At 40.2% G+C, this 12,500-nt stretch overlaps 1 protein-coding gene across 4 annotated transcripts in view; it reads right to left on the bottom strand.

Moving 5' to 3' along the window:
- Positions 1 to 11,113, bottom strand: part of LOC138051787 (neuroendocrine convertase 1-like) — an 11,444-nt gene extending 331 nt beyond the window's left edge. Inside the window, exons 1-8 of one of the 4 annotated variants that reach the window (XM_068898047.1) lie at positions 11,001 to 11,113; positions 9,611 to 9,728; positions 7,953 to 8,284; positions 7,080 to 7,214; positions 4,564 to 4,593; positions 3,515 to 3,589; positions 1,343 to 1,442; positions 1 to 713 (exon numbers count right to left, since the gene is read on the bottom strand). The exon at positions 1 to 713 is cut by the window's left edge and continues 331 nt beyond it. In XM_068898047.1, coding sequence (XP_068754148.1) covers positions 629 to 713; positions 1,343 to 1,442; positions 3,515 to 3,589; positions 4,564 to 4,593; positions 7,080 to 7,214; positions 7,953 to 8,284; positions 9,611 to 9,702 — 849 coding nt within the window. In that variant the 5' untranslated portion in view covers positions 9,703 to 9,728; positions 11,001 to 11,113 and the 3' untranslated portion in view covers positions 1 to 628. The remainder of the gene's footprint in view (positions 714 to 1,342; positions 1,443 to 3,514; positions 3,590 to 4,563; positions 4,594 to 7,079; positions 7,215 to 7,952; positions 8,285 to 9,610; positions 9,729 to 11,000) is intronic. The other 3 variants (XM_068898049.1, XM_068898050.1, XM_068898051.1) reach the window with 3 other exon arrangements.
- Between the last annotated feature and the right edge of the window lie 1,387 nt (positions 11,114 to 12,500).

Raw genomic sequence — 12,500 nt, 5'->3', positions numbered from 1 at the left:
CCCTCATAACCATGTAATAAATACTCTCAACTGCGTTAAAAAAAAAACCCTCAACAGTACAAAATATACTTAAATACATATACTCTCAATGCACAAAGATGAACCCACCCTTAGCTCATGAAAGAGGCTATGTCACTTTATTTTGGGGTGTTTCGGGGAAATATTTAGTTCATCACGAGTTTAAAATTCGAAAATTGTAATGAGGAATTCCTTTACTGATACACTTATCGCTGCATCACAAACAAGACGATTCTGGGCAAAAACGACCTTTATCCAGGGATTTGCCATAAAATTCTCAAGGTTACTGAAATGTAATCCGTTTCAAACTTGTACATTTATGTCCATCCATGCTTCTCTTTCCTTTTGCAGTATTTCGTTTATGTTGTTCAACAGTTTTAAGTGGTTATTGCAATGTTTGATTCTACTTTTTGGGCATTTTGAGTGCCATGAAGTTACATCATGTTGCTCGGTGACATAGCCCCTTTAACCTCTCGGATTTTTATTTCCAGCGGAAAGTTATACAAACTGTTGAGGACACCTTGATCATTCTCTTCAGTCACAAAATGCAAACACGGAGGAAGTATCGTTATCATCATCAGTCCCTATACAACATACTACCTCAATAGTTCTATTCCATGGTTACTTGACGCTTTTCAAGTATGAAGCCTTCCTTTTCACAATCGACATTTAAGGAATTCTCGGGACGGCCTAAACTGATAAAGAAGAAGAAGAAGAAGAAGAAGAAGAACACAAAACAATTATAATCTCATGCACACAAAACACGTGTTCTTATTATTTTCTCTCTCACACAGCCGATTACTATGGACAAGATGTTCAATTATTATATTAGACTGGGAGCACTGACAATCACTCGCGTCAGCAAAGGGTAAAAATAAACTGTTGTTTGACACTCCTTCGCAACTTTATATTGAAATCTTGCCGTTTAGGCCACGCCCTTTGGAAGTGAATACTTTCCCTGGGCCAAAACGAAGTCTAGGTACAAGTCGACAAAGCACATCACAACAGATGAAAACAGGTTTTTTTTTTCTGAAAGAAACATGTCACTTATTCCGTAACGGAAAGAGAGAATAACTACCTCGAATGTGACGAACAACCACTGACTTTAAGAGCTTGAATTGTTGATCCTTTCTAAAATGACATGACAACTCAGCTTGGACCGAGACTTCCGAAGCATATCGGTGAACTTCAAAGGGTGCGGTTCTAGTGAAAACTGTAAACCGTATTTTCACGGCGCAATATACATACGATAAAAAGCAAGATTAAAACAACTATCCGCCTTCCACGCAAAAACCCAAAACACAAGCACTTTAAAGTTGTTTACCTTCGTTGACGATAATACTTGTACCCAAAGTAGGCAGCTGTAACCGCCAAAGCCAAGAAAACGACGACAACGGTGATTATAATCCAGATCAAAGGAGCCTCTGTATAAGTACAAAACACAGAAAAACGTAAATGGAAGAATTAAAACCAAAGTAAACAATACCAAAACTTCGTTTGACGCAATAAAAAGGCGATTCGTTTCTTATAATTATTTTTTACTAAAAGGCAGTTATATTTCTATGTCACTTCCATCATAACAAAACACTTCTTGAGTTCTCGTGAAGCTGAATGAAATTGAAGACCTTTTCCACCATCAAACTACAGTGCTTGGTATGCGCATGCCCAATCATCAGTCGCCCAATGAAGTAGTGGATGCAGTTCCGATGAACGTGTGGCAAGTATTGAACCTTTTGCCACCCCTGGCCTTCAACATCGTTCAACAAAATCAAACAGAAGACAAAGCAGATGTTAAAGCCGTTTCGCGGGCGCCTGTATGGATTATCAGCAAAACATTATCAACTTTCAAGTTCTATGGAGAAATTGGGAACGAGGCGGTAAGCAAATTTGTATTTATTTTAAAACTGTTGTAACCAACTTAGACGGTTAAGAATTAGATTTTCCCCTTGAGTTGTGACGAAAGAACAAAAACACAAACATTAAGGCCCGATTCACATGGTACCGTGCGAATTTTCTACCGGTGGAAAATTTGTGCATTTAGGGGTTCCGTTCACACGGAACCACGCAAAACGTACAAAAATCTAGACGCCTTGCTGTTCAAAAAATTGAACGCCCAAATCGGCGACGAATTTTTAGGCGGTACTGTCGAAAATTTAACCAGCGCCCTGTGAACACCTTGACCGTCTAAATTTTTGCACGGCCAAGGAGTGGTTGCATGGATGCGCAGTAACTCAGCTACTATCGTTGGCCTTTCTCTTTCTTGACGCCATTTTGGATTTCGTAAAGTAGCGCTCTGCGCATGAACAGATGGTAAAAACACTACATGGCAAAAATTAAACTTTAACACGGTTCGTTATTGCACGGTTCCGTGCGAACAACATGACCGGTCAAATGTTTCAATCGGTAGAACATTCGTCCGGTACCGTGTGAATCGGGCTTAAATGAAATATTGAAAGCAAAGGATAAAATATGGCAACATTTGATAACGTTCACATACACACACATTCACGCGCTCGCGTTTATCAGGATATGTTGACGCAAAAGAAGAAGAGAATTTTAAAATACACAAATCAATACAAAGGACGGAGTATTATGAGTGAAGCCAAAGTTGAATTGCACATCTACCCCTTCCTTCTGTTCAAAAGACTTACCCGAAAAATACCGAAAAAGAGCATTAACATAAATTTTTTTTCTATTTTGCGGTAACCCTGGTTTCAGGTAAAACTGGTGGTAAAACTAACCCCAAAATGAACCAAGATGAAGTTAATGTCGTGCCATCGAAAAAACCTTCCCAGCAAATTGTCTCTCCCTCAATAATAATAGAACAAGTGGAAGTAATCTCGTAAGTTGAAACACACGTTTTAAAGCAGACGTTTATTTCACGCATAAATGGTCCGTGCCTTTCAACCGCTCGGATGCGCTGGCTTTGAATTTTCTTATTTGCAAAGAAATGTACACACATGTGCAACACAAGCGTAGCGCTATTGTGTCTCGTGGAAGCCTCGTGTGCCAAATCACATCCAATAAAATTCTATGGACGTAAACAACCCACACACTATTCGCAAAGAGAGCTGAGGACACGGAGTTTCTGGTGTTGCAGTCTGTCCTTGAAAACGAAGCACTGTACATAGACCCACGCTGCTGTGTGACCCTCAACAACCAGAGTGGTAAAACTTAAATTAACTTACGTAAAGTATACTTTTATCTGCGCTTGCAGTTGAGTAAATTTGGCACCATTTTTTGACAAACTCATTTGCTTAAATGTTGTTCGTTGCGTTAGTAATAATCGCGTATGGAAACATGTGTTAAGGAGTGCACCATCGAAACCAAAATTGTTTTGTTAACCGTTGGTAGTCGTTTTTTTGTGATGCGTTTATACTGATGACAAGTTTCTGTAAACGATCTCAAGCTGAGATAGTTTTGCTGAAAAAAGCGAAAGAAATAACTGAGTAGTGGTAATTGGAGAAGAAGGTTGCACAGTAGCCTTAATTCTCACCTGAAGATCTCCTTGGAGGTGAATATTCTCTTTGTGCAATGACATTGACATTGACAGTCGAGTCAGAGCGTATCCCTTGTATAGCAAGAAAAGAAACAAGTCAATTGAGGACTGTGGCGAACAACTATGGCTTCGCAGAATAATATGAAAAAAAGGTCTGCTGTTGTCGTGCAACCGAGCTGGAGTGCCTCCAAATGTTAGACCCCTTTACCCTTTTTACGGCTACTCTGGAAAGAGAATACAGCCTCAACTTCCTGCTTGAGAGAATACCAAACTGACTTACCCACGCCACAACAATAATATACGCGGAAGCTTAAAATTTTGTTGGTTAGCAACGTTTGCCGAATTTACTTCTTCTGATCGAAACTAGTAAGTCACGGATTTCAACGCGCCGAAAAAAAACCAGGCACCAGCTAAACCCGTGATAGAAACATAAATGGTCAACAAAAAAGCGAAAGTAAATTGACGAATAACGACCCAAAATTAAAGCAAGCTAACGTTAACCAAGAACATCGATATGCGAGGGTCGCAAACTTTCAAAGGGAAATTAGCCAACGCCTTCAAAAGATGCAAAATAGAACAGCTCGTACTATTTCCAAATAGAGAGAGTTCTGAAGAGGCTCCTCAGGTATTGAGGTGGGCTTAGACAAATGCACAAGTGTATACTAGCATTTAAATGCCTCCAAGGCCTAATTCCGTCTTAAGAAACTACTTCACTAGGACCAGTAATAGAGAAACTAAAACATGTGCTGACTGCAATTTTGACTGCTAGAAGCACGCGAGCTCTTTTAGGAACACGAGAGACGTCCCTAGAGAAACACGAACCGTTTGTGCTTTTCGCACATCTCGCGTGTTCTCAAAAAAGCCCGTGTGCTTATATGAGTAAACATTTCACGAGGAACGAGCATTTTTTGTTTCAAATGAAATCAATCACCATTGTTTTTCTCCATACATCAACAAGCATCATTTTCCATTGGCTCAAAGCGTGAATGAAAATAAACCGCTATATAAAAATTCACTTTGCCTTAATAATACTACAAACAACTGACCTTGGACTGTTTCTGTGTAAAGGTTCTCAACTAAAATAAGAACAAATGTTTGAGGAAGTTTAATTATCTAATCCGTTTGCACTTGGAGGCATATTCATTTTAATTTGTACTGAGAACGACTGATTATTGCTGCTGAACATCCCACGGCGCATGAAAAGCATCCATATATATTTTTTTGTCTTTTTTTAATTCACATCTTACGGCTTAGATAATGGTGAAAGTTTGTGAACACTCTAATCAAAGATAAAATTTGTCACTTAGCCTCACTTTTTGATCTGCTGAAATGTTTTTCGATATATTTCTGTCTTATTACAGTACGAAACCCTCGCTAATATTAATAGGGCTGAGTGGAGTCCAATTCGGTCTGTAATCATACGAGTGATAACAAAACCAGACGACCGCGCAGCGGGAGTCCGATTTGTGTATCAAGAGTATGATTACAGACCAAATTACACGACATTAAGTCCTCTCACCAATTCATCATAAAAAATACAATTTCTGAGGAAAGAAGAAGAGATAAGTTACATGTATGAAAGGAAGGGGAAATTTGCATTTGAAGACTGACAAAGGAGGAGTAAATGGTTAAAAAACTTCCATTTAGAAATCACTGGTGATCCTTGCAATCTGATTGGCTCTCAGCTGCGCGCTTTATTCCCAAATCGCACTATTTTTTTGCTCTAAAATCGCACCATTTTCCCAGTCAATGAGAATGGACCACTAAAACAAGACAACAAATCAGATTTCAAGGCTTGTTTAAGGTAACTAGTCAAATTGCAAGAAAATGAAAGACAAAGGAAACCAACGTGTGGCGAATTTTGCAAGTTTTGTTCCCAACTGGATCAATAAAATATTGGTACTGACTAAATTCCTGTCGTAGACCATTACTCGTCGCTTTAAAGATTCCAGATATTTATTTTTCACCGGCTGTCTTGTTCATCCAATTGACGTTCCATTCTTGAGCTCCAAAAGTGTATACATGTATTTTGTTTAAAGATGCACTAAAACGCCATTCGCGTTAGAATGACTTTCGACGCCATTGCAGGTTAATTAAATGTTCACCTGTGTGCACCAGAGAAATCTACGCATTACCCCAACCCCCTCAAACCTAACAAAATACGCACGGAAGACTGTATGCACAAAGACACCACTTAGAAGGGGAGTGACAGGCAAGACTTTTCATGACATGGAAAAAAACAAAAAAACAAACGAATTTTCTAACTGGATTGCCTATGGCAACCCAGTAAAAACGACGAAATGTAACACACATTCCGACTGGCTTTGGCAACCCAGTAATGAAAAGCTTGGTTACCCGAAGAAAAAACAACGGACAACCCAGCAAAAAATAAAAAAAATGAATTACATAAACAGCACCCGACTCACTTGTCGGTGCTCTTTTGTCAATGTCCGATAGTAGTGGGACGTTTACAATAATAATTAAATTGTCGCAGCTGAGCATTTTTTGTGTTTTGAATATCTGCACCTTTTGCAAAACATTGTCCGATAGGAAAATGTATGGGATCATCCCATACATTTTCCTATCGGACAATCGCCTAAAAAACAGCTCAGATCATGTCACGCAACACGTGGGAATTCAAAACTAACCGTCTTAACTCCTCAAGTTGGACATAGTGGTTGTCAACAAAATGAAATCATTCGACTACAAAAATCCGAAAATAACGGCTTACCTTTAAGGAACTCTAACATTTCACCGTTGTGAGAAATGGGAATGTTCAAATTATTTCCTTGTGAAATACGCCGTTGGCATGTTTTTCGTGGCGTTTTTAATAATTTGCATAAACATTCCATTTTTTTTCTGTGTCCAATTGGACCCTTTGTTCCACATTCTATGCGTCCAAAAGGAAAACGAGTGCGTCCCAGGACACAAATTATGACGCACTCTGGATACATCTCTGGGATGGAGTCGAAGACTATTTTGAAAATGCTAAAACCACAGGCGCACTCTTACAGCTATGGGATGCTCAAGCTCCAATGCCATGAGATAGCATCTCAGCACGGCATGCATTTAATCGTAGGGGGTTTCCTAATGGGCAACCAAATTTACGGGCTTAGTTGCCCGGCTTTCGAAAGAGGGACAACCTGGATTTTTTTTATTTTATTTGGCGCACTGCTTTTATATAAGTTATTACGACATTGTTTGGTATCTTCCCAATATACACCAGTACTGTGGACACTAGCTAAAATCACTGGAGCAACAATTCTTGAACTAGAGACAGACTCTGTAAAGCCCTGGCAAACGGCTCCAAAATTTGCTTCCACAACCGTTTGATTTTGTTGAACAACGATGTTTAAGCCGCCCCAACCTACCACAATCAATTCTCAACACCTTTTTCTTTTTATTTTGCGTTTGATTGGGAATCCCGAAAATAAGAATACCGGAAACATTCTCCAAGAAAATGAAACCTCACTACAGTATAATAGAAATTGCTAACAAGGACGTCCAGTCAAAGGTAATGTTCACTTCTATTCTAGAAAAGGTCAGCTAAATGGAAATTTACCTGAAAGCTTTCTTGAAGGGGTACTGGAAGGCTTTGGTGTCGATGTAGGACTTCCTGTTCTCCGCACATGAGGGTTCTTTTCTAATGGATGTGAGGCTGTCCCGTGCAAAGTAAGGGACCAGTCGAAAAGTTTCCCTTACGAAGGAAAAGGACCAGTTAGATAAACAACAACAAAAACCCAACCTCCACCGTGGTTGCAGTAACATCACCCTATAATTAATGCACGATTTTCCCTTGGAAAGTGGCAGCGGTTCAAAATAATATAATGATTTCCTAAGGTCACATATACCCACAGAATTCAAGGTGAAAGGGTCCAACCACTTTTAAAGGAAACTCAAAGTGACCCAATTGTGGATGCTCTACGGTTACAAAAATGAACCCTCAAAACGAAAGAGCGTATTTCACACGCTTTTTGAAGTTGGCCAGTCGTCGTTGATCTTGGGTTTGACAATGGGGTTTGCCTGTGGAAAGTAAACTTTTCATCGCCCAACATTTATTCCGGAGATGTCACGATTACTTAGGGAACTCTTGACTTTTATGACCGTTTTTCATACCAATTTGTTTATATGTAATACATTAACAAAAAACAAAGAATCGATTTTCCAACAAGAGACCACAGGAAAACACCTACATAAAGACAACAACTGGAGAAGTGATATTATTATTTTTCAAAAATTATTGTCTTAAGCCCCTGAACAGGAATATGGTGTCAAGTAAGCATTGCAAGACAACAAGCAATCCATTCCCAATCAATTAGCGCCCCAAGACACCGAAGTAGACACGACACGACAAAAAGAGTTCAACACTTTTTGAGTTTTTAACATTTACAATATGTACATTTGTATATATTTAAAAGGAATGTTCTTGTCTCACCTTCATTAACGTGTTCACCATGTTTCGAATTCACCAGGCGAAGTTTCCATTGGCCAACAGGATTTTCACCCCAGTGATGCAACGTCATTAGTACCCAGTCCAAATCCGTGAAATTAAAAAAGCTGTCTGAAAGCCTGTAGTGTGTCAGATTCGACACAGTGCCTTGCGGTGATATCAACTTTATCAACAGATCACCACGTCGAGTGTAAGTTAAGTTGACATAAAGTTCCACATGTTCCAAGTGATTTATCTTGTACGCGCAGTTTTTGTCCCAGTCACTTAAATCGATCGTCATTTCGGCGGATTCTTGAGACGACGTTAGCCTGAGAAACCTAATTAAAACAATGTAGGATTTAATTTGACTAGCGATCCTTGATCAACAGAACGAAGAGCAATGAAAACGTTCCATCTTACTATCGTGCTTGGGTAAAAAGAATACTTATAGGCATTATTTGATACACTAATTCGTTGAAACACCCTGCGAGCTGAGCCTCCTTTTGTCTTTTTCTTTACTAAGAAGGAGAAAAGAAGGCTCTGCCTGATTCGCGTCAACCCTTTGAAGCCGCCACAGCCCAAACGTCTGGACTAGATAATCTTGTTTTCTCTCGTCAACCTGGTTTTTCCGGTGAGGCATGCGTTTAGTGATAAATCCGATGGTCATAACAGGGCCTGCTGTACCATGAAAAATCAAGATGGTGGCGAGATCCGCTGGAAGCTAAGCAACAGTTATTCTGGACGAGTATTAGGCAGACTGGGTTCGAAACTGTATCCAGGCAACATGTAGCGCATGTTCAATAAAGATCTTACTCGATTCGTGCAGAGTCTTTCTTAAGAACGCCGAAATCGAGCAAGCAAAAGAAAGGCTCTGCAGGCAGGAGCAAGGATGGCACAGTCGGTTAGTGCGCGGCCTTGGTGCACGAGGTTCTGAGTTCGATTCCCGGATTTCGCATCCTTGTTTCGACTTCTTCTTTTCCGTGTAGCTAAGTAGCTTTAAATACCCGTAAAACGGAGCACTGATGAAGAGGGGGAGTAAAATGAGCGCACCGTCGACCTCAGGTTTGTCAGTTGAATTACTGTTACGAGTTATCGACGTTAAATATGGTTACTTTACTTTACTTTTTTTACAGGGTGTCGTTGAAAAGGACGACTATTCAATAATCTCGACATGAAACTCGAAATTGAGTCCATGTACATGCAAGTAGTTGCGAATTGCTTACGTCTTTATTTCTATGACATCTTAAAACACACAAGACCAAAAGAACGGTAATGAAACTCTTGAAAGTGCTCATTACAGATTGAAAATCGTCTTAAAGGCGCTACCAACAGGGAAAGGGGAAAGACAAGAGGAGTCTATTTGAGACAGGTTCCATTATCAGCCGCAGTTTCAGGTAAGGAGCCCGAAGAACGAAGACCGGACTTGAGAGAGTGGCGGAAATTGAGCCTATATTTGAGATGTATCAGAAAAAAATGAGTATGTAAATAAAAAATAACAATTCACAAATAACTGATTTAATAGCTCAACGGCAAGGTCACCCTTTAAGAAAAAGTCGAAGAGATAACTGAAGATATTAAAATACTAATTGGTACGTTTGTTTTCCTTTTCGTATGGTTCAGACAAACAACACATAATCTGCAATGAAGTGATATTTGCGCCTCACCTTTGAGAATCCTGAGGCTTTATCGAACAATTGAATTTCTCAGGAACAGTCACCCAATTAAGAGCAGCGTCAACCATAGCACGGGCATCCATGAGACCAAATCCAATGTAATCGTTGACTGTTAAGAAGCAACCACGAGATAAGAAGAAAGAATGGAGATATAAAGCCACAATACACAAACCCACAGCAGAAGTAGAGATAACGTGTACTGTAACGGTGAACGAAATTGAGCGAGCGGAGACTTATCATAGTAAAGGTAACGCTAACAATAACAATACCAATGCCAATGCCAATGTCAATGCCAAGCCAATATCAAGCCAGTGCCAATGCCAATGCCAAGCCACTGCCAATGCCAATGTCACTGCCAAGCCAATATCAAGCCAGTGCCAATGCCAATGCCAGTAACAATGACAAAGAAATGTATTTAGATGTATTTGAAGTGCGGGTTATAGACGGTTTCATTTATCGAGACCTTTCACGCAAAAAAATGAGCCCAAGAAATTGACGTACTCCCACCTGTGTGGCTCAATAGCTCAGTTGGTAGAGCATTCCTCCGGCGGCGCAGAGGTCATGGGTTCGAATCCCGTTGAAGCCGCCTGAAATCTTCAGGTGTCTATAAGAGAAAATTACTTAAATTGTCCCTTAACTGAGTCAAGTGCGAGGATCACTTATACCTTTCGTATATAAGAAAACCGCACTTCACATGTACATATCTTTTATTCATCAGTCCTTCCACGAGAACACATGAGCCCAATTGACCTGCTCCGGACTGAATGGCTTCATAACTCAGTTGGTAGAGCATTGCACCGGCATCGCAATGGCGTTAATTGAAGCCGCCTGAACTTTTAAAATGTCTTAGTGACAATTGCTTTTTACAAATTGTCCACTTAACTGCGAGGATCACTTCTACAATTCGTCAATAACAATAACAACAACTGCATTAAAGCCTCTGGGTTAAACGGATACACCAAAGTGCTCTACTAATGGGCCATTTCCGAGATGCTATTTGTCTCAGTTTCAAAGTGGGTCTTCGTGCTCTATTATTGAAAGGGAATTGAGTTGATTTACATAAAAATACGCAACAGTTGGTTATTTCCACATGAATGCTTGCGGCGCACCAGGACTCGCTTTGAAACTGAGGCAATTGCAAGCAGCAACTCGGAAAAAACCAACCAAAACAACCAAAACCAACCAAAACCAACTCGTTAATGATTGAAACTCACACAAACTTTGTCGTGCCAACGTTCTTTGTCCCAAAATTCGTATAAGAAACTATGCATTCCTCATTTTTCATATACGTGAAGTACTATTCTCATAAAAAAAACTTCACACACCATTACAAAAGGACGATTAAAAAGCCAGCAAATAGATAAACTAGAGTAGCACCTACATTTTAAGCCGGTGCTGTTACAAGTCAAACCTCCATCACTAACTGAGGTAGTATCATCTGACCGAGCAGTCCAAGCAATGATGTGCTGAACATCTCGCCAGGTAAGTGTTTTCCTAAAAACGATTTTAAAAACATTGGTTCATTGCAACACAATACATATTTCACTGACTGCTTCCCATGAAACACAATCACCGAAACGACAGAGCAGAACAACAACCACAACTGCTAAGAAACCCAACCGGCCGGAGACAAACCAGTTGGCTATTTACAAGTGCAAGTGATAGAACCTGGGACTACCAGGATCAAATTCAACGAATGGTCAGGACAGGTCTTGAACCCGGGATCCCGAATCTCAAGGCAAGCGCCCCAACCACTGGGCCACACTACCTGACGAAAGTTCAAAGCCATTCGTAGACAAGGGGAAAGAAGGAGAGGTCTGAGGGGGAAGTGGAAAGGAAAGAGATTAGGGAAACGAGAAAGATCAAAAGAATAATGAAGGACAAGAAGGGAAAAGCTGTTGGCCATGGCGTAGGTGGGTGGGTGCGGGGAGGACTTGCACAGTTTCGATAAGAAAGCAATACTATAATTCTTGACGTCTTTTGATTCCACATGCGAAAGTCGTCATCATCATCACACACTCGGCAATCTTAGAGGAGAACTACACGTCTGTTAAATCAGTTACAAACTGTATAAAAGCTTTAGATTTAAAACTTATTAAGCTTTCACATTGACTGACAATTTCAGGGAAAGTATTCCAGCATTCGACTGCTCGACATAAGAAAGACCGCTGACCCGAAACAGTCGTATAGGCTGGGATGTTTAGCTTAATATTAGTTCTAGTATAGTTCTAGTTCTAGCATGTGTCTCAAAACGAACGCTAAGATACTCTGGGGTTAACCCCCTTAGAAATCGAATCAGTAAGCGCCAGCGTGCCACGCACCAAAAGCCAGCTGAGATCATTTCGCACAAGTGTTTTTTGATCATAATTTGCTTTTCTAGTAAGAATTCTTGCTGAACGAAATGATATGTGAAATGAAACACCCCAGCATGCGAATATTCCCGAGATGAATGAATCAATGAACGAAATGATATATGAACTGAATCATATTTTGAACTGCAGATATGAAATCTGCATATTTAAGCTCTTAATCTCGCAGTTTGAACCCACAAATGACCAGCTCCCAACATCAGTGGCTTCATAGCTCACTTAGTTAGAGCGTCGCACCGGCATCGCGAGGTCATGGGTTCAAATCCCGTTGAAATCCTAAGTTTTTCAGGCTTCTCTACGCAATTGCTAAAATTGCGACCATAACTGCAGGGATCATAGCTCACTTGAACAATTCTTGCTGCAAAGTTCTGGATCTTTTGTAACTTACGAACGTCGGTCATGCTAGTGTTAGACCAAACAGTTGCCTTTTAAGGGTGACAAAAAGTACAACCGTAACCTGATTTGGACTTGTGCGTACTGAAACAATTCTACAAAATAGCTGCCTTTTGTAA

Source organism: Montipora capricornis, chromosome 6 (assembly GCF_036669925.1).
Source record: "Montipora capricornis isolate CH-2021 chromosome 6, ASM3666992v2, whole genome shotgun sequence".
NCBI classification, from domain to species: domain Eukaryota; kingdom Metazoa; phylum Cnidaria; class Anthozoa; order Scleractinia; family Acroporidae; genus Montipora; species Montipora capricornis.
The sequence above is the reverse complement of the archived record's forward strand: the minus strand, read 5'-3'. Positions and strand labels throughout refer to the sequence as shown.